The 21,881-nt window shown below is 48.0% G+C and overlaps 1 protein-coding gene across 11 annotated transcripts in view; it reads right to left on the bottom strand.

Annotated features, from left to right (window-relative positions):
• Positions 1-21,881, bottom strand: part of CELF6 (CUGBP Elav-like family member 6) — a 36,058-nt gene that overhangs the window by 2,122 nt on the left and 12,055 nt on the right. The window contains exons 1-12 of one of the 11 annotated variants that reach the window (XM_017895787.1): positions 19,183-19,792; positions 17,793-17,841; positions 5,335-5,402; positions 3,261-3,389; positions 3,073-3,152; positions 2,761-2,904; positions 2,509-2,641; positions 2,272-2,421; positions 2,002-2,064; positions 1,672-1,752; positions 1,442-1,585; positions 386-541 (exon numbers count right to left, since the gene is read on the bottom strand). In XM_017895787.1, the coding sequence (XP_017751276.1) occupies positions 414-541; positions 1,442-1,585; positions 1,672-1,752; positions 2,002-2,064; positions 2,272-2,421; positions 2,509-2,641; positions 2,761-2,904; positions 3,073-3,152; positions 3,261-3,389; positions 5,335-5,389 (1,107 nt within the window). In that variant the 5' untranslated portion in view covers positions 5,390-5,402; positions 17,793-17,841; positions 19,183-19,792 and the 3' untranslated portion in view covers positions 386-413. Of the gene's footprint in view, positions 1-385; positions 542-1,441; positions 1,586-1,671; positions 1,753-2,001; positions 2,065-2,271; positions 2,422-2,508; positions 2,642-2,760; positions 2,905-3,072; positions 3,153-3,260; positions 3,390-5,334; positions 5,403-10,860; positions 10,879-17,792; positions 17,842-18,620; positions 18,850-19,182; positions 19,794-21,881 lie in introns of those variants that run through there. The other 10 variants (XM_017895784.1, XM_017895788.1, XM_017895790.1 and 7 more) reach the window with 10 other exon arrangements.

Below are 21,881 nucleotides of genomic sequence, written 5' to 3'. Positions count from 1 at the left end.
ATAAAGTCGAAACTCATGGCCTGAAGACTCTTGAAAACTGGCCCAGAGCTACTTTTCTAGTCTCATTTTCCAGCCTCCTGGACCCTCCCTACATACAGGTTCTCTACTCTCATTGGCTATCTCTGGAGTAGAACTGCTTCCCCAGGCAGAAAAGACTCTGATTGTCTCTCCTAGACTACGGGGCAGGAATGTTGTCTAATTGATCTACTTGGATTGAAGGAAAAGCAAAGTCACCATCTGAGGATTCCCCCTAGCTCCTGGCTCTTCTCTCTATCCCAGACTTTCTCAGAGGTGGATGCCTCCAAGGTCCCAAAAGGAGGACCATCAAAGCTGGGAGGGCCTCATCACTCAGGCCTCATCTACCTGGGGTCCATCAGGGACTCACCTTTCTGTGGCTGGTCGGTGAGAGCAGGTCAGTAAGGCCGGTTGGCATCCTTGGGCCGCTTTAGCTGGACCTTGAGCCTCTTCATGCCAATTTGAAAGCCATTCATTGCCTGAATAGCAGTCTGGGCACTAGTTGGATTGTCAAAACTAACAAACCCTGGAGGGTGTAGGCAAAGAGATTAGCTGGGAACTCTGCCTGGCAGGGCCTCTGACCCAGCCCCCTCCGGCCAGTTCCATCAAACACATACCCCTCCACTGTTTGCACATGGATATACAGTCATAGGCAGACGGCCTGAGATTCCTAAAGGTGTGATTCTTGGAAGGATAGGAGGCAACTCTGAGTGTGTGTGCAGGGTCAGTGTGTTGATCGGGATGTTTCCGTGTTTTTCCTGGCATGTGTTGGCTGTCTCCCTCCACAGCTCCCATTCTGGTCCTCAGAACATCGTTGGAGTTGGAAGAGATCTTTGGTCTCAGAACCAAACTCCTCGTGCCCTGGCCAGACTCCAAAGCTCTGACCTAGCTGGCCACATTCCCAGTGGACACCTGATCATCATCCCAGGTAAACCTGAAATAAAGCTTGTTCTTTTTTTTTTTTTTTTTTTTTTGAGATGGAGTCTTGCTCTGGCGCCCAGGCTATAGTGCAGTGGTGCCATCACAGCTCACTGCAAACTCTCCCTCCCGGATTCAAGAAATTCTCCTGCCTCAGCCTCTTGACTAGCTGGGATTACAGACACCCATCACCACGCCCAGCTAATTTTTGTATTTTTAGTAGAGATGGGGTTTTGCCATATTGGCCAGGCTAGTCTCAAACTCCTGACCTCAAGTGATTCACCTGCCTTGGCCTCCCAAAGTGCTGGGATTACAGGCATGAGCCACCGTGCCTGAACAAGGCTTGTTCTTGGCCTAAGCTTAGCCCCATCACTGGTTTGTGACCCCATTTTGTGCCATACATTCAATCTCAGGAAATCACTGCATTATGGAAAGACAATCGTAGGGTCTGTAGGGAATCCTTTATAGTCAGAGGTGGGAGAGGCCTAGGGGTAGGTTCTCAGCTCACCAAAACACTTGCTCTGGTTGGTGGCTCGATCCACAAAGACTTTAGCAGAGACAACGGCTCCAAAGGGCAGGAATGTCTGTATGAGTTCCGCATCACCAAACTCCTGAGGCAGGTGATAGATGAAGAGGTTACAGCCTTCCGGGCCTGCAGGAACAGTAGCAGGCTGGTTCAGGGGAGGGACCCTGAGTCCAGCCCCACCAGGCTCTGCTCTCCAGTCCCCAGTCCCTCACCTTCTCTCTGCTGCTGGGGCAGGGCTGAAGGCTGCTGGGGAAAAGCTGTGCTCACTGGGGCATAGGCCGACGGATAGGCTGCTGGAGACAGAGGTGGGAGTGGGCAGTGATCCCCAGGAGCCCTTCCCCAAGCAGGGTCCCAAGTGCCTGGCCGCTTTTGACCAATTCAGCCCAGTCCACCATAACCTTCACCCCAAGAGAGGTCGTTCTGCGAGTAGGAGGGGATGGGAGGCTCAACTCCTTGCAACAGAGCCTAAATCCCCCACAACTCTCCCTATTTCTTTCTGGGGCCCTTCAACCTCCCCCAGGCCGCGTAGCGCCAAGTGAAACCTGCGTAGTGGTGCATCCCAGCGTAGGCCTGCTGCAGGGGGTCAGCCACGCCGGGGCTCTGGGCTGGGGAGAGAGGGGCGCAAGGCCCACGGTGAAGGCAAGCGAGCGAGTGGAGTGGGTGAGAAGCTCAGGGAGTGTGGGAGGTGGACGGCGGCTGTGAGAGGCAGCAGGGAAGGAGGGGGATCTCTTCCCAGGGAAGCCAGGCCCTACCCCCCATCCCCCCGCTCCCCACTCCATTTCGGGGGGATTTGGGCGGAGCGGGGGGCCCACCTGGGTAAGGGGAGAGCCCGTTATTGTAGAGCGTATCGGAGCCCGGCTGGCCGTTGGTCTGGGGGGTCAGAGGGCCGAATCCATTGACCCCGATGGGCGCCGGAAGACCTGGGAGAGTGCCAGGGCCGCTGCCGGGCGGGGAGTTGGCTGCTGATGGCGGAAAAGGTCGGAGAGTCAGGACGCCGCCCGGCCCCGCCCGGACCCTCCCAGGCGCGCCCTAGTCCTTGGGCGCCGTACCTGCCGCGGGCAACAGAGGAGCAGCCACCAGGCTAAAGGCCGCCACGTGCTGCATCTGGGCCGCCACTGCCGCCACCGGGCCTAGGCCTGGGCCCTGTGCCGCGGCCAGCAGGGCCGCCTGGTGCTGCAGGATCTTTGGGAGGAAAGATGGGCGAGAGTGGAGGGCCAAGGGGCAGTCAGTTGCCCGTGCTCCTAGCCCCAGGCCTGGCCCACCCACCTGCGCGCCCTTGCACGCAGGTGCCGGGTACCTACCGCCGTGGTGTAGGCGCCGCAGGCCCCTAGCGGCAGTGGCGCGGGGTGGAAGGCGCCCAGCTGGCCGGCCATCTGCTGCATCCGCCGCAGCGCGCGCTCCCGGTCAGTGTCCGCCAGCTTGACCACAAGGCTGGACGAGGCGCCCTGGACAGGGCAGGGGAGGTCGTGGTGACCGGTTCTGACCCTGGCCCCGGCCCGGAGACGAGCGCCTTCCCAATCAGGTCCTTTCGCGGGGCACCGAGCACACTTGGGGAGGAGAAGCCCGTCCCCACCCCACTGGTCTCACCCTCAGCCCGGGGAGTCCGCCCTCACCGCCATGGTCCGGCTGCCGTGCAGACCCTGGATGGCCGCCTGAGCTTCCCCTTGACTCCCAAACTTCACAAAGGCACAGCCTGGGACAGGACAGAGGGAGCGGGTGGCTCAGGCCACAGGGGCCAAAGAGTCTTGTGGCCCAGAGTGAGGAAGGGTCACCAGGAAATCCCGGGGTCAGCTCAGGTCACCTTTACTGGTGCCGTCAGGACTCCTCAGGACCGTGCACTCCTCGATGTGGCCAAAGGGCTGGAACAGGCGTCTGACGTCCTCCTCACCCTGCTGCTTGCCCAGCATCCCCACAAACAGCTTTCGGTCCTCTGGAGACAAAGCCAGGAATGACCTGGGGACCCCAAGTCTTCCTAGATCCCCCAAGAGTAGCCCGAGGAACTTAGGAAGGTAGCTCACCAGTCTCACTCTGGGAAGCAGAGAGAGTGAGAAGGCCCTGAGCTTCCAGGGTTGGTTTTCATTGAGGGGCAGAATCTGGGGAAAGGATCTGGAGAAGGGACCTCAGCTCAGCTTTCCATCAGGAAAACCTGGGTCCTGGGGAAACCCAGAGAGTCTCAGGGCTGCTCTTGTGGGGAGTGATACAGTCTTGATATCTTTGACTGGGTACAGCCCTATACGCATGGTTTTACATGTTTGACCTTTCTGTTCTTAGAGTTTGGGAAACGCTGTTTCGGACCATTTCTGTAGTATTAAGGAAGAGGGTGCTCAGAGAAAGCCTTTCTATTCAGACTGGGTCCAGAGAAGAGAAGTACATCCTTGCTGGTCAGCCTGATAGTGCTGGCTAGAATCAATGCCCCTTCCTGCTCATATCAAGGAGGGTTCTGGATTTAGAAACAGCACACAAAACAGTCCTCTCATCCTACTGCCTCATCTTTAGGCACTGAGCACTGGCATGATGAATCCTTAACCTCTGCACCACATCCAACCTGGATGCCCCTCCCAAAGGCCTACAGAGAGCAGGACCTTGGTTTCCTGAGCCTCCAACATTAGCATTTTCCCTACTACAGTTGCTGAACCCCTGACCCCTTTCCTTAACTCCCACCTCCACCACCCTGTCCCTTCAGCAAGCTTCTAGTGCTGTGTCTGTATCCTTCCCTCTGATTCCCCTGTCCTCTTGCCCTTAATGCCTCCCAAAATGTTCATGATATTAGATAAAAAGTTCTGCCTGCAGACCTGGATTGCCATCAGAGAACCAGTCTGATTCCTCCCTGTGTCTACCCTTTCTATGGGAGTGGCAGAAATGCAGGAAAGGCATGCTGGGCCTGTGTACCTCGAAGAAAACTGGAGAGCTGGGGCTGGAAACTAGGGTTTTGTTGCATATCCAGCAAGTTAGGCCTCAGGAACACTCTCTGGGAGCCTGGGGTAGAGGGGTTCAGCCTGCTGTTAAAGTGTGGCTTTTTTCTCTAAACCAATGTAAATCTCTGAATTTGGGATGGGGCTTGACCATGTAGGGGACAATACAAGTTGGGAGAGAAGGAGTGGATAGGAAACTGGCTTCAGGCTTTATCTTCAAGAGCTTGGAGTGCAGGAAAACCCATCCTAAATGGTTCTATTCCTTGACCAGCTTGACTAGGCAGATGAGGGTCCTTGGATTCTGAGTGCAGGGGAAACAAGGCTAGTGGAGGGGGGTCATAGACTGAAGCCTGGGTGACAGCAAAGGAAGAACAGACTGTTCAGAACTGACTGAAGTTAGCAGGGGAGAAATCTCCAACAAGACTATGTGTGTGTCCATGTGTCACCCAGGTGTTGTGGGGTTTGGCCTAGGTTGCCCTGGGGATCCTGAGGTGTCTGTCTGTCTGACGATGCTATGTCTGTGTGGAGGGCAGGGGCTGAAGTTCATAAGAGGTGGGCAAAATGTGTTTTAGCAAAATTCTGCCCTCTGTCCAGAGAGGTACTACCTGATGATCCTTGGGGAGGGGATGGATAATGGACTTGTGGCTGGAATTCTGATGGAGGAAAGAAGGTCTCGCCACTGACCTTCTGTGATGAGAGTACAACCCAGTGGGTGTGCTTTGCTTCTGGGGGTGTCAACCATAGAATAGTGCCCTTGGAACAGACCACTGGTTTCCCAACCTTTTGAAAAATCAGTGGAATACATTGTTCTAACGTAAATATTAGGATGAAGCTCAAAATGTAAGAGAAAAGTAGAAACTGCTGTGACTGAAGCTAGAAAAGGAGGGGTGGAGTTCGTCTTGCTTGATCCTCCCCTAATACTCCCTAGAGGGGCTCCAAGGAAAGCCCTTTGAAATTACTGACCTAGAAGATAGAGAACAGAGTTCCAGCTGGTGTATGAGGGGGGATCTGAGATCATCCTGTTCAGGAGCCTGAGAAGACAGGAAAGGTCTTTCATGAGTCTCTTGACCAACCTGATGGCTTTGCCTTGACATTGGAAAATGGGCTCATTTTGCCAGAGAATGAAACCCCAAAAGATCATGCCATTGTTCTAAGTTATTTTGGGCTGCAGAAGGCCTGGGAGAGGCTGAGAAGAGTTTAGGGCCTTCATAGTTCCAAGGGGGGCTTCACAATGCCCTAATTTGTAGTGGAGCTGTGTCATTGGGTAGGGTCTGAAAAACGGTGATGGCACCCAGATAAGATGTCATACCACATGGACCAGAATCCAGGTAGCCCTGTGTAGGAAGAGAGACATCACAGGCTGAGATAGAGCCCATAAGACAGAAAAGAGGTTTGTACTGACAGTGGTGATCTGATCCTTCATCTGCTCTGCCTCTTGTTGCTTTTTCTGCTGATGGTGGTCAGTTCAAACTCATGTCTTGACCCATGAAATTTTCCGATCCTCTTTTCCAGTGAGAATCTCACAAGTTAAGAATTTTCAGCAGGGCACAGTGGCTCACGCCCATAATCCCAGCGCTTTGTGAGGCCAAGGTGGGCTGATCACTTGAGGTCAGGGGTTTGAGACCTGGCCAACATGGTAAAACCCCATCTCCACTAAAAATATAAAAATAGCCTGGCATGATGGCACATGCCTGTAATCCCAGTTATTCAGGAGACTGAAGTGGGAAAATGGCTTGAACCCGGGAGGCGGAGATTGCAGTGAGCCAAGATTATACCACTGCACTCCAGCCTGGGTGACAGAGTGAGACTCCATCTAAAAAAATTTTTTTTTCCATTTCTCTTTCAGGGCACTGACCCTATGGTTCTGGACTACTGGGATGTACAGAGTTTGGAATGGAAATGAGTACCTACCATGGGGTGGGCTCTAGGCTCCTGTTTCCCAGGTATCACCTTAAATCCTGGTATCGTCTTTGGCACTTTACAGGGACCTTGATTGTGTTTGACAGGAGGATAAGCTGGGTCACAGTGGTCATGAGCCTCAGGTGACCCAGAAATGGTGGGTTAAGTTTCTTAAGAGACCCAGTCAAAAAGAAGTACATGCTGGACCCCTAAGAGTAGCCCCCCAAACCCACAGATCTGAAGATTCTGATGGCTGATCATTGCCTCCAGAGAGAGATGATGATGGGATATAGCCCAAATAATTCAATTTCTTCTAGGTCAAATTCTATCATTTTGGTAAAAAGCGGATGCTACAAGAGGCAAATCAGAAATGTCTGAATAAAAGTATCCCATTAGTGGTGGGAAGGATCCTAGAAAGATGGGAATATCAAACATGGAGGCTCAACCGTCCTGGATTGGAAGGAATTAGAAAGCAGCATCAGTGTAGAGTTGAGACATAGTTGGAAAGCCATATGATTGAATGGTATAACTACATTTTCCTGTTGGCAACTGATGTGTACTGCTTGATCTTCTATCAAATGCTTATTTTTTTTTTTTTCTTTTTTTGAGACTGAGTCTTGCTCTGTCACCCAGGCTGGAGAACAATGGTGCGATCTCAGCTCACTGCAACCTCCTCCTCCCGGGTTCAAGTGATTCTCCTGCCTCAGCCTCCCGAGTAACTGGATTATAGGCACATGCCACCATGCCCGGCTAATTTTTGTATTTTTTAGTAGAAACGGGGTTTCACCATGTTGGCCATGCTGATCTCAAACTCCTGACCTCAGGTGATCCACCCACCTAGGCCTCCCAAAGTGCTGGGATTACATGCGTGAGCCACCACGCCCGGCCTCAAAAGCTTTTTGAATCCAAAACAAGTGGCTTAGGCTCCCAGAGGCCCATCTCCATGAAGCTGCCTTGTGCAGCTGGTCATATAGGTCGAGGATTCGAATGCAGCAAATGATGGGGTTGACATCCCAGTAATCATAGCATAATCAGTCCAGACTGCTTCTTCAGAAAGGGCACCAGGATGCTGTTCAAGGAAGGAGCCTCTGCTTCAAGTTGCTCCAAAGAAATTCCTGAGGTGTTCAAGTTTCTGGTTTCTAGGCCACTCACACCAAATCACCTCCATGTTGGTGAAATGTAATGATTGTAGGGACAGTGTAGGGAAAGATCCAGCCTTGGGGCACCAACTACCAGACACATCCTAAAAATACTGGTCCATTTTTCAGTTTAACCAACCCAGAAAGTCTTGCTGGTGGCAGTAGTTGTATTATAGCAAAGCAACTCTCTCCTGATACTCTTAGTGACGACTGCAGCATAAGAAGCCACGGGGAAAGTGACGGAAGGAAGCAGCCAGGACGAGCAGTCTCCTGGCCAGATGTAACAGGCATCAGGAGGGACTTAAATTACACACACACAAAAAACTCTTAGAACAAATAACCCAATTCAGCAAAGTTGCAAGAAATAAAATCGACACACAAAAATCATCACACTAGCAATGAAAAATCTGAAAATGAAATGAAGTGAAAGCAAAAGCCAGTCACAGTGGCTCACGCCTGTAATCCCAGCACTTTGGGAGACCAAGGCGGGCGGATCACATGAGGTCAGAAGTTCGAGACCAGCCTGGCCAACACGGTGAAACCCTGTCTCTACTAAAAATGCAAAAATGAGCCAGGCATGGTGGCATGTGCCTGTAGTCCCAGCAACTCACAAGGCTGAGGCAGGAGAATCTCTTGAACCTGGGAGGTGGAGGTTGCAGTGACCTGAGATTACGCCACTGCACTCCAGCCTGGGAGACAGAGCGAGACTCTGTCTCAAAAAAAAGAAAAAAAAAAAAAAGTCTGGGCGCAGTAGCTCACGCCTGTAATCCCAGCACTTTGGGAGGTCAAGGCGGGCAGATCACCTGAGGTCGGGAGTTTGAGACCAGCCTGACGAACATGGAGACCCCTCCTCTCTACTAAAAATACAAAATTAGCCAGGCGTGGTGGCACATGCCTATAATCCCAGCTACTTGGGAGGCTGAGGCAGGAGAAGCACTTGAACCCGGGAGGCGGAGGTTGCGGTGAGCCGAGATCGTGCTGTTGCATTCCAGCCTGGGTGACAACAGTGAACTCCGTCTCAAAAAAAAAAAAAAAAAAAAAAAAAAGAGAGTGAGAGAGAGATGAAAGCAAACAATTCTATTTGCAATAGCATTGAAAAGAATAAAATACTTGGAGGCTGGGCATGGTGGCTCATGCCTGTAAACCCAGCATTTTGGGAGGCTGAGGTGGGTGGATCACCAGGGGTCAGGAGTTTGAGACCAGCTTGGCCAACACGGTGAAATCCTGTCTCTACTAAAAATACAAAAATTAACCATGTGTAGGTGGCAAGCACCTGTAATCCCAGCTACTTAGGGGGCTGAGGCAGGAGAATCCCTTGAACCTGGGAGGTGGAGGTTTACAGTGAGCCGAGATTGAGCCACTGCACTCCAGCCTGGGTGACAGAGTAAGACAGTCTCAAAATACATAAATAAATGATAAGATAAAATAAAATCCTTGGGAATAAACCTAACCCAGAAGGTGAAAGACTCATACACTGGGCCGGGCGCGGTGGCTCAAGCCTGTAATCCCAGCACTTTGGGAGACCGAGACGGGCAGATCACGAGGTCAGGAGATCGAGACCATCCTGGCTAACACAGTGAAACCCCGTCTCTACTAAAAAATACAAAAAAACTAGAAGGGCGAGGTGGCGGGCACCTGTAGTCCCAGCTACTCGGGAGGCTGAGGCAGGAGAATGGCGTAAACCCGGAAGGCGGACCTTGCAGTGAGCCGAGATCCGGCCACTGCACTCCAGCCTGGGCGACAGAGCCAGACTCCGTCTCAAAAAAAAAAAAAAAAAAAAAAGACTCATACACTGAAAACTACAAAATGTTGCTAAAGAAATTAAGAGGTCAGGCTCAGTGGCTCACACACTTTGGGAGGCCGAGGCGGGCAGATCACAAGGTTGGGAGTTTGAGACCAGCCTGGCCAACATAGTGAAACCTCATCTCTACTAAAAATCCAAAAAATTAGCCAGGCATGGTGGTGGGTGTGTGTAATCCCAGCTACTCAGGAGGCTGAGGCAGAATTGCTTGAACCCAGGAGGCAGAAGTTGCAGTGAGCTGCAATCACGCCACTGCACTCCAGCCCAGGTGGTAGTGTGAGACTCTGTCTTAAAAAAAAAAAAAGAAGAAGAAGACACAAATAAATGAAAAGACAACCTGTGTTCATGGATTAGAAGACTTACTATTGCGAAGATGTCAATGCTACTCCAAGTGATCTAGAGATTTAATGTAATCTCTATAAATTCCCAATGGCATTTTTTGCAGAAATAGAAAAATCCTTTCTAAAATTCATATGGAATCTCAAGGGACTCCAAATACCCACCAATCTTGAAGAAGAAGAAGAACTCCCTGTTTTCAAAACGTATTACACAGCTATAGTAATCAGCACTATGGTACTGGCATAAAGATAAATATATAGACCAATGGAATAGAACACAAATCCCAGAAATAAACCCTCTTATATATGGTCAAATGATTTTTAACAAGGGAGACAAGATCATTCAATAAGGAAAGGACAGTCTTTTCAACAAATGGGGCTGGGAAAAATGGATATCTACATGTAAAAGAATGATGTTAGACTCTTACCTTTCACCATAAACACAAGATTAAATGAAAATGGATGAGTCCTAAATGTAAGAGCTAAAACAATAGATGTCTTAGAAAACTGAGGGGAAAAAGACTTCATGACTGGATTTGGCAATGATTTCTTGGATATGACACCAAAAGCACAGGCAACAAAAGTAAAAATAAATAAATTGGACTGACTACATCAAAATTATAAACTTTAACAAGGATATATTGGAGGGCAAAAACAAAAAACTAAAAAACTTCTGTCCATCAAAGGACACAACCCACAGAATGAAAGAGCAACCTCTGGAATGGGAGAACATATTTGCAAACAACATATCAAGATGAGAGGTTAACATCCAGAATATATAAAGAACTCGTGGCCGGGTGCGGTGGCTCACGCCTGTAATCCCTGCACTTTGGGAGGCCGAGGCGGGCGGATCACGAGGTCAGGAGATCGAGACCATCCTGTCTAATACGGTGAAACCCCATCTACTAAAAAAAAAAATACAAAAAATTAGCCGGGCGCAGTGGCGGTCTCCTGTAGTCCCAGCTACTCCGGAGGCTGAGGCAGGAGAATGGCATGAACCCGGGAGGCGGAGCTTGCAGGGAGCTGAGATCGCGCCACTGCACTCCAGCCTGGGTGACAGAGTGAGACTCTGACTCAAAAAAAAAAAAAAAAAAAAAAAAAAAAAAAAAAAAAAAAAAAAAAAAGAACTCGTACAACTAAATAGTAAAAACAACAACAAACACCAAACCTTCTATTTAATAATGGGCAAAGGATTCCTATAGACGTTTCTGCAAAGAAGAAATGCAAATGGCCAACAAACAAAAGAAAAGATGCTCAAAATGACTAATTGTTAAGGAAATGCAAATCAAAACTACAATGAGATATCACCCACCTCACACCGATTAGGATGACTGCTATCAAAGAAACAGAAAATCACAGCGTTGGCGAGGATGTGGAGAAATTGGAACTCTTGCACACTGTTGATAGGAATGTAAAATAGTGTCGCTGCTATGGAAAACAGCATGGCAGTTCCTCAAAAAATTAAAAATAGAATTGCCATATGACCTAGCAATACCTTTTCTGGGAATATATCCAAAAACATTGAAAGTAGGGTCTTTTCAAAAATTAATCTATAATTTTATTTCAATTGACCAATAATAATTGTATATATTTATGGGGTACAATGTGATGCTTTGATATATGTAGACATTGTGAAATGATTAAATGGAACTAATTAACATATTCTTCACCTTGCCTACTTATCACTTCTTTACGGTGAAAATGATTTAACTCTATTAGCAATTTTGAAATGCATATTGCATGATTATTAACTACAGTCTCCATGCTATGCAATAAATCACTAAAATTTCATCCTTCTGTTAAACTACCTACTGCTGTTTAACTTTCTATCCTTTGACTAACATCTCCCCTTTCTCCATACTGTAACCCCCCATGATGCCCCTAACTTCTGCCAACCACCATCCTACTCTCTGCTTCTCTGAGCTCCACTTTTTCAGGTTCCACATGTAAGTGAGATAATGCAGTGTTTGTCTTTCTGTGCCTGGGAAAACAAGATCTTGAAGAAATATTTTGTACACCTATATTCATAACAACATTAGTTACAAAAGCCAAAAGGTTGAAGGTACCCAAATATCCAACAGATGAATGGATAAACAAAATGTGGTGTATACATACAAAGACGTATTTATTCTGCCTTAAAAAGGAAGGAAATTCTGACACATCCTACAACATGAATGAACCTTCAAGATAGGCTAAGTGAAATAAGCCAGTCACAAAAGGACAAATACTGTGTGATTCCACTTATATAAGGTATCTAGAGTAGTCAAACTCACAGAAATAAATAGAATGATGGTTGCCAGGCTGAAGGAAGGGGAAATATAGAATCATTTAATGGATGCAGAGTTTCCGTTTTTGCAAGAAGAAAAAGTCCTGAGGATTGGTTACACAATGTGAATGTACTTAGCTCTAGCAACTGTACACCTAAAAGTGTTCTGACAATCAGCTTTGGGTGATCTGCTCTGAGCCAAGCCTAAGGAAAGCACCTCTCATTACCTTTGGGGGTAGAATGCATTTCAGGAAGTGAAGAGTTAACGTGAGGAAAGTGTCAAGTAGTACGGGTGAAACCTATCCAATCTTAGTTGGAAAATACTTTTTAGAATTAAATTCGTCTAAGGACCAATAACAGATATGACTGTCAACTGACTGTGACAGAACAGTTGTTGTTAGGGTCTATTTCTGATTTAGGCCAGAGAATATGTCCCAGTACTATGAAATTCTGAAAATTCTACCGCGAAATCCAAGAAAAATGGCTCTGCTAGTGAGATAGTCATATATGCATATATGGTTATACTCAAAATTCAGGCTGACATCGAACCAAACCCTTGCAAATTCAGGCAGAAATTACTTAAGCAATTATAAGATAGTGATAGGAGGGTTAATTGGATAACAGATAATTGGCTTTTGAATTGAACCAAATTGCAGGATTAAAAAACGAGATGCCTCAAAATATATTTTAAAATCCTCGGAGCATGTTTTAAGTTTGAACGTTAAAAGAAAATAACTAAAGTCAAAAGAGTGCATGGATTGATTACCTAACCTATTTCTGTACCTTAGGCATCTTGGATACATAAATATTTGCTGAGTAAAGGATACAGCCAAGTTGAGAAGTGGAACAAGCAGAGCAATCACCACTGTGATTTATGTATTGATTCTATGCTATGAAATTTGAAAGAGGAAAGAATATACAATTCAATCATTTTTAATATTTTGCTTTAGGACTAAAAAATACTTTTCCTATAAGATCGGTACTTACAGTTTAACTTATTGGTGTTTCCAAACTAGAGAAAATGTAAGTGAGGAAAAATCAGCTACAGTCCCTATGCTAAACAGCAAATATAACAGACTTATTTAGTTACCGTTGTCTGAGGGATGTGGGGATCCTTATTTCTGACCTCATATAATTTGTGGTTAACATTTTAAAAATACATGAACCTAGGCCAGGCGCAGTGGATCAGGCCTGTAATCCCAGCACTTTGGGAGGCTGAGGCCGGTGAATCGCTTGAGGTCAGGAGTTCAAGACCAGCCTGGGCAACATGGTGAAACCCCATTTCTACTAAAAACGCAAAAATTAGCCGGGTGCAGTGGCAGGCGCCTGTAGTTCCAGCTACTCAGGAGAGTGAGGCAGGAGAATCTCTTGAACCCAGGAGGTGGAGCTGTACCTTGCAGTGAGCCGAGTTGTACCTTGCAGTGAGCCGAGATCATGCCACTGCACTCCAGCCTGGGCAACAGAGTGAGACTCCGTCTCAAAAACAAAACAAAACAAAATAACATCAAAAATACATGAACCTTGAATTTTACCCATACAAACATTTTAATGTTCATGTTCAAATACACACAAATGCTGAGGGAAAAGTTTTTTTTTTTTTTTGAGATGGAGTCTCTCTCTGTTCAGGCTGGAGTGCAGTAGCACGATCTCTGCCCACTGCAACCTCCGCCTCCTGGATTCAAGCGATTCTCCTGCTTTAGCCTCCCAAGTAACCGGGATTACAGGCACACACCACCAAGCCCAGCTAATTTTTTTGTATTTTAATTTATTTTTATTGTTTTCTAGCATCATAAATTTCTTTTTTTTTTGTATTTTTGTAGAGATAGGGTTTCACTGTGTTGCCCAGGCTGGTCTCGAACTCCTGAGCTCAGCCAATCCACCTGCCTCGGTATCCCAAAATGCTAGGATTACAGGTGTGAGCCACCACGCCCAGCCCTGAGGGAAAAGTTTTTGACACTATGTGTATTTGATGTATGTTAGGCCATAGTTTCATTTTAGAAAGTTGGATGCATTTTCCTTTAATAGTGTACTGCTCAATGTGTAGCTGCCACAGTATGTAAAATATAGGCCTGAAGTGTGGAGTATAGGAACAGCGTGGAACTTAGCTACAGAATTTATGCAAACTCACTGGAATACATTAAAAGGCTGCTATAATATATTCCACAAAGACCCAGATGCACCTCTGGTACTCTGAGAAAAGTGTTGCCAAGGCTGCAAGGGATGGCCATGACAGAAAAGGACCTTGGCATCTTCCATCAGACAGATCCTGATGTATTGCTAATATTAATTGCATTGTAGGCATAGAATTAACAAGTGTTACCAATAACTATTAAAATTGATACAACAGGGGCCAGGCGCAGTGGTTCTTGCTTGTAATCCCAACGTTTTGGGAGGTCAAGGTGGGAGGATCATTTGAAGCCAAGAGTTTGAGACCAGCCAGGGCAACAAAGTGAGACCCTGTCCCTACAAAAAATAAAAATACAAAAAATTAGCTGGGCATAGTGGCATGCACCTGTAGTCCCAGTGACTCGGGGGGCGGAAGCAGGGCGATCACTTGAGCCCGGGGGTTCAAGGCTGCAGTGAGCTATGATGGTGCCACTGCCTTCTAGCCTGGGCAACAGAGTGAGACACTGTCTCTAAAAAAAATTAAAAAATAAACAGACAAATCAGTAAATAAATAAAAACATAAAATATATAATATGTGTGTTGGTTATTTCAACCACAAACCTCATGTTTATTGATTAAAAGTAAGACTACTACTACACTGTTACATCAAAAGTCAAGTGACAGAAGATAAAGTAGCTTTTTTTGTTAAAAAGCTAGGCTGGGTGTGGTGGCTCACACCTGTAATTCCAGCACTTTGGGAGCCAAAAGCAGACAGAGCACTTGTGGTCAGGAGTTCAAGACCAGCCTGGCCAACATGGCGAAACTTCGTCTCTACTAAAAATACAAAAATTAGCCGGGCGTGCTAGTGGGCACCTGTAATCCCAGCTACTCAGGAGGCTGAGGCAGGAGAATCGCTTGAACCCAGAAGGCGGAGGTTGCATTGAGTGGAGAGGGCGCCACTGCACTCCAGCCTGGGCGACAGCGAAACTGCATCTCAAAAAATAAAAATAAAAAAGCTCATGTGTGCACAGAGCAATCCTCCTTTATGGCAGATGGAAAAAGAAGCAATTATAGGTTGGGTAGGCTCTCACACTGCTGGTCTATTTTCAGAAATTGAATTAGTTGCCAACATTTAATATAATTAAAATGAACTTTTTTTTTTAGACAGGATCTCATTATGTCACCTAGGCTGGAGTGTAGTGGCGTCATCTTAACTCCTGGGCTCAAGTAATCCTCCTGCTTCAGCCTCCCGAGTAGCTGGGACTAAAGATGTATGCCACCACACCAGCTTATTTTTGTATATTTTTTGCAGAGATAGGGTTTTGCTATGTTGCCCAGGCTAGTCTCAAACTTGTGAGCTCAAGTCATCCTCCCACCTTGGCCTCCTAAAGTGCCGGGATTACAGGCACCAGCTTGCATGCCCAGCTGTAAATTATTTTATTAAATCATGGGGGTCTCACCCATTTAAGGTTACCTACCTGGGCTCCTGTAGTATTTGAGCTGATGATCCCTACTTGATGGGAAGAAAAATCATGCAATAATCCCTTCCAGAAGAAAGTGGAAGGTTTTGGAAGAATATGTTGGCCTTGATATCCCTTAGATTGTTTTCATTGACATCAGTACTCTTATCAGATAAAGAAGCCATTATTAACCAATGGTAAACTAAGGGATTTGATTTCAGGAATAATTTTAGAAAACACAGGCTCACTGGTGTAAATATATCTGGTCAGGTGTGACCATTGATTCTGAAGGTTTATAGAATGTTTGAGGTCACGGATATAAAACTTAAATGGGACAGGCTGTTCCACATTGTTGCCAAATGTTACATTTTAAAAGCAAAATCCAATGCCATTTTAAAAGTTGATTTTCTTTGTTTTCTTTTCTTTTTTTTTTTTTGTTTGTTTGTTTGTTTTGAGATGGAGTCTCCCTCTGTTGCTCAGGCTGGAGTGCAGTGACACGATCTTGGCTTACTGCAAGCTCTGCCTCCCGGGTTCAAGGCGTTCTCCCGCCTCAGCCTCCCAAGTAGATGAGACTACAGGTGCCCACCACCACACCCGGCTAATTATTGTGTTTTTAGTAGAGACAGAGTTTCACCGTGTTAACCAGGATGGTCTCGACCTCCTGACCTTGTGATCCTCCCACCTTGGCCTCCCAAAGTGCTGGGATTACAGGCATGAACCACTGTGCCCGGCCAAAAAGTTGACTTTCTAAACCATTAGGTTGTGTTAGGTTGTGACTTTCTAAAGCATTAGGTTGTGTTTGTTCTTGGAGGAACAAACTTCACAATGGAACCACAAAATCACCAGAACTGTGTGTGGGTTCTCAGACTGAGCATGAAGTCTGAGAGGGGTACAGAATTAGTAGGACTCAATACATGTTTATATCACTTGGGTTCCATTCTGTTCCTGAACTTGGGCAGTTTCTTTCAGCTAGCAAAGCCATGGCTGATCTTGGGTGGGACAGGAAGAGAGTCTTACCCAAGAGAAAGAGTCAGCAGACATCAGGGAGGGCTATAGGCTGATACACTGGAAGGATCTAAGATCCGAGGGTGAGAAAAACACCAAGAACTGACACCAGAAGCCAGCATTGCCTTTACAGCACGGAAGCTGACCAGAACCCAGCTGGTCGGAAGAAAGCACAGGCTCTCTACCTGTCCTATGTGGTTTTGTTTTTGTTTTGATACAGAGTTGCGCTCTGTTGCCCAGGCTGGAGTGCAGTGGCATGATCTTGGCTCACTACAACCTCCACCTCCCAGGTTCAAGTGATTCTCCTGCCTCAGCCTCCCAAGTAGCTGGGATTACAGGCATCCACTACCACACTTGGCTAATTTTTCTATTCGTAGTAGAGACGGGGTTTCACCATGTTGCCCAGGCTGGTCTCAAACTCCTGGCCTCAAATGATCCACCCACCTCAGCCTCCCAAAGTGCTAGGATTACAGGTGTGAGCCACCGTGTCCAGCCCACCTCCTGTTCTTAAGGAGCTCTGATTTTTCTCTACCAGGAAAGTGTAGCTATCAGAGATTTACATGGTCCTCAGCATAGAGGACTTACTATGGCTCATAAAGTCTGTTGTACCAGCCTCATCTTTTACCATGAACAACCAGGCAATTACAATGAAGGAATGGCCTCAATCCGGAGTAGACTGTGTTCTCTGATATCAGAAGGATCTAGAGAAGGAGAATAACCCCCACCTGATTCTTTTTTTTTTTTTTTTTTGAGATGGAGTCTCGCTCTGTCGCCCGGGCTGGAGTGCAGTGGCTGGATCTCAGCTCACTGCAAGCTCCGCCTCCCGGGTTTACGCCATTCTCCTGCCTCAGCCTCCCGAGTAGTTGGCGCGCCCGAGTAGCTGGGACTACAGGCGCCCGCCACCTCGCCCGGCTAGCTTTTTTTTTTTTTTGTATTTTTTAGTAGAGACGGGGTTTCACCGTGTTAGCCAGGATGGTCTCGATCTCCTGATCTCGCGATCCACCCGTCTCGGCCTCCCAAAGTGCTGGGATTACAGGCTTGAGCCACCGCGCCTGCGCCCCCCCCACCTGATTCTTAAAAAACAACAACAACGAAATCCTGAAAGTTCCATGTGGCAAAACAGGAATGATGTCTCTCCAAGGGTAAGTGGCAAGAACTCCCTTTATCACTGGCATCTGTTTAGGCCCTTCTTGCCTCTTCTGGGTCTGGGCTCCTCAGAACCCCAGCCCTGCTCAGTCTGAGTAGGGAAGGCTGAGCTATTTCTGGGGCTCAGCAACTCTAAGCCCCACCTGTCCCCTTGACCCAGGGAAGCTGTCATACTAAGCCATGGGTAGGACTGACTCCAGGTGTGGGCCCACCCTCCCTTACACGGGTCGCAGCCTGAGGTTGGTCAGACGGGGACGTTACCTCCTCGGCCCTCACTGGCAGCTGGCTTCACTTGGATCGGACGATTCATCTGAAAGACATCGGACCAACACACCCATTCAGCGTGACTGCCTGGTCCTGGAGCCCCCAGCTTCTCGACCCCTGGACTCCTCAGGATCTGAGCTCTAGCCCCTTTGAACTCTGCACTCCATCACTTCCGCACTGGGATTACAGATTTTCTCCAAGATTCCTTCCTTAAACCCAGGAATTTAGAAGGTGCTGAAACTGGCAGGGATGGGTGACAGGAACTTAGTGGTAAGCACAAGGTGGAATGAAGCGGCTAAAGAGACTTTTCTGCCTGGGGCTCTGGGTAGGGGCTATGTGAGGCCTGTCCCTCTGGCTTCTGGACTTACTTAAAGGCTTTGCATGAGAGAATTGGGAAGGAGGGTAGAATTGATACTGCAGATTTGTGTTTTATGTCTAAAATGGAGACTACCACGCTATGTGTCATTTAGATGAAAGAGTCTGGGAATCAGACTCAGTGCTATCTGCCCTCAACTTGTCATTTAATAGTTGTACGACTCTAAGTAAGCCATCCTTTCTCAGATTCAATTTTTCTTCTTCTCCTGTGTAGCTGAAATTACAGGCACGTGCCACCAGGCCCGGCTGATTTTTGTATTTTTAGTAGAGACAGGGTTTCTCCATGTTGGCCAAGTTAGTCTTGAACTCCTGACCTCAAGTGATTCGCCCACCTCAGCCTCCCAAAGTGCTGGGATTACAGGCGTGAGCCACTGCGCCTGGCCAGATTCAATTTTTCGAATGAGGAAAACATTCCCCAAGCTGCTGTATCACTAGAGTCTCCACACTCACCTGCTTCATCCCCTCCCTAGGGTCCTTTTCCCTGAGGATGCTGGAGTTTTCCAAGGCGCCATTCTCAGCCCTTTTTGTCTGGCTCTTCCTACTTTTCTTGGATAGTCTTGTCCACACCCACAGCCTCAGCTCCTCTCCACACAGGGTTGACTTAGAGCTCTGTATCTCCAGCCTGCATTCTCTTCTGAGCTTCAGAGCCATGTTACCAGCTGCCTGCTGGACATCCCCACTAGAAAGTCCCACGGGCGCCTTCACTCAACATACCCAAACAAGAGCTGATTTTTTTTTTTTGCCCCAACCTGATCCTCCCAGTCGCCCAAGTTATAAGCCTGGAAAGCAGCTTGACTTCTCTTTCCATCCCTTCCCCGCTCCCACCAACTTCACCTTTCAATTCAGGGGTTCCTGATGAGGTGTAGATAAAAATCACCAAGGAACCAGATGAGGCTCTTAAGTTGGGGGATTGTATAATTTGAAAATGCTCCTAGGTGATTTCAATATATCCCCCCCACATTCCCATCCCCCAACCACCCTGAGTGAATTCATGATTGAATCCCCATCTCACCTTCCTCTCATGGGTGTTGTGGGGATCACATGAGGTAATGGGGACGCAAAAGGTCTTTGTAAACTGCCAAGAGCTGGGTGCGTGGGAGGTGAGGAATTATTGTTGAGGGGCAGGCAGCTGAGTGCCGGGAGGAAAAAACAGCGGCCTTCCCGTTCATGGAGGAAGGGGTACTGATGCCCATCTGGCCTGAGAAGGTGATGATCTGACCCCCTCCCCTCAGGAAATGCTCTGCTTCTGCACCAATCAGGGGCCACTCCATCCCTTACCAATATGCTTGTTGCCGAGACAACAGGCAGCTTCCTGTTACCATAGCCACAAGTGCTACCCAGTAACCATGGTAACGCCCTGGCAGTCACAGTTGAGCAATTTCCTTTGGATCAAATTTGGGGGTGGGAGGGGCAGGGAGGGCTTACAAAAAAAAAGGGAAAGGAAAACAGGCCAAGCCTGAACCAGCGCAACTCCCCTCCCACCCAGGGCTCTGACACACCCACCCGCTGGTGGTGGAGCACCTGCAGTGTACCAGGCTGTGGGTGGGGGCCGAGACACCAACAGGACTCAGGTTGCAGTCTAGAGGGGATGACAGATCAATCCAAGCAGATCAGGGCGAACTTGACAGGTCTGGACTGGCCTGGACTAGGGACCAGGAGGACAGGACCCGTCCCTGGGCATGACCACCTGTGATTGTGGAGGAGAGACCAAGAAACAGAGCCATGGAGAGCAGAGACACAGGGAAAGATGAAGAAACACCGGCAGACAGAAATGTTGTGAGAGAAAGACAGTCCTAGAAAGGGGCAAGGAAAGAGAGTTACTGGAGGAGAGGGGAAGGAAAAGAGGAGATGAAGGGTCAGGAAGCAGGTGCAGGAGAGGCAGGGAGGAGCCTGGTAGGGAAGAAGGCCAGAAGAGTAGAAGCCTGGGGTGGGGGGCAGTGAGGGTGAGCAAAACCATCATTATTTTATTAGTTCTTAAATAGATCCTGAGAATTTCTTTCTGGAACCTAGAGTGACGAGCACACGTGACAGCAGCAGTTTCCATAGTAGCTTCCTCCCTGGCTGGGTTTCCTGGGAGATGGTGCTCTGGGGGACGCCCCCTTCTCTCCTCCTACCCACTTCACCACCCTTCAACAGAGAGTGGGCATCGGGTGGTACACACATGTTCTCCCCTGGACCTGACCTAGACCTTCCACCACTCAGGCATGCTGCCAGCATTTCCTGTATTCTGTGATGAGCCCCGGGCATCTCTTCATGGGAGACGGTGATGATCTGTATGGGGATTCTCTCATCATAGGCTCACAGAGGGGAAGATAATGTCACCATTTCCTGAGAGCCCACTCTGTGCCAGGCCCTTCCTGGGACTCTTCATTGTCTCTAAATCCTTCCAACCACTCTGCAAGGGAATACGAGTGTCCCCATATCATAGATGAGAAAGCTGAGGCTGAGGGAGGTGAAATCACTTGTCTAAGATCACATGGTGGGTAAGTGGTTGAGCTGGGATTTATCCCCAGGTCTGTCTGAGGCTGAAGCCCATGATTTTTGCATTGGAGTGCTGCTCAACTCCATTTTTTTTTTTTTTTTTTTTTTTTTAGACGGAGTCTTGCTCTGTCACCCAGGCTGGAGTGCTGTGGCCGGATCTCAGCTCACTGCAAGCTCCGCCTCCCGAGTTCACGCCATTCTCCTGCCTCAGCCTCCCGGGTAGCTGGGACTACAGGCGCCGCCACCTCGCCCGGCTAGTTTTTTGTATTTTTTAGTAGAGACGGGGTTTCACCGTGTTAGCCAGGATGGTCTCGATCTCCTGACCTCGTGATCCGCCCATCTCGGCCTCCCAAAGTGCTGGGATTACAGGCTTGAGCCACCGCGCCCGGCCTCAACTCCTTAAGGCATGAACACAAATAGTGAGGCACAGAGGGACCAGGGCCTTGGGGGAGTGCAAGGTCAAGGGCTGTGGAAAAGGCAGACTCCAGCTGAAAAATTTGACTCAGGAAAGCTGCATAGAAGAGGCAATGTTTGACCTGAGCCTTGCAGGACTGGGATCACTGGCCATGTAGAGATAATAGGAGAGGTAGGAGTGGTGGCTGAGCACGCTGAATGGCTAGGGTATGGACAGGGAGCTGCAAGTCTGAAGGAGCAAAGTTTCTGGTGAGCACCTGGCATGGGAGTAGCCAGGGGAGAGCAAATTGCTTCCTAGCAGATAGATGTGGATTTCAATCCTGGCTCTATCACTTGCTTCTCTAAGGTCTCTGAGCCTCAATATCCACATTAGTGAAGGGGGAATCATGATCTTACCTTGCAGAGTTGTGACGACAATGACAATTGCTAGATCTCAGTAGATACCACAGATATAAAAAGTTATTTTTTTTTTTGAGACAGAGTTTTGCTCTTGTTGCCCAGGCTGGAATGCAATGGCATAATCTTGCCTCACTGAAACCTCTGCCTCCAAATTCAAGCAAGTCTCCTGCCTCAGCCTCCTGAGTAGCTGGTATTACAGGCATGCGCCACCACGCCCGGCTAATTTTGTATTTTTAGTAAAGACAGCATTTCTCCATATTGGTCAGGTTGGACTTGAACTCCTGACCTCAGGTGATCCGCCTGCCTCAGCCTCCCAAAGTGCTGGGGTTACAGGAGTGAGCCACCGCACCTGGCTGGGTTTTTGTTGTTGTTGTTGTTGTTGTTGTTGTTGTTTTTATTGTTGTTAAGGATATGAAA

Source organism: Rhinopithecus bieti, unplaced genomic scaffold, assembly GCF_001698545.2.
Source record: "Rhinopithecus bieti isolate Rb0 unplaced genomic scaffold, ASM169854v2 scaffold_27022, whole genome shotgun sequence".
Lineage (NCBI taxonomy): Eukaryota > Metazoa > Chordata > Mammalia > Primates > Cercopithecidae > Rhinopithecus > Rhinopithecus bieti.
The sequence above is the reverse complement of the archived record's forward strand: the minus strand, read 5'-3'. Positions and strand labels throughout refer to the sequence as shown.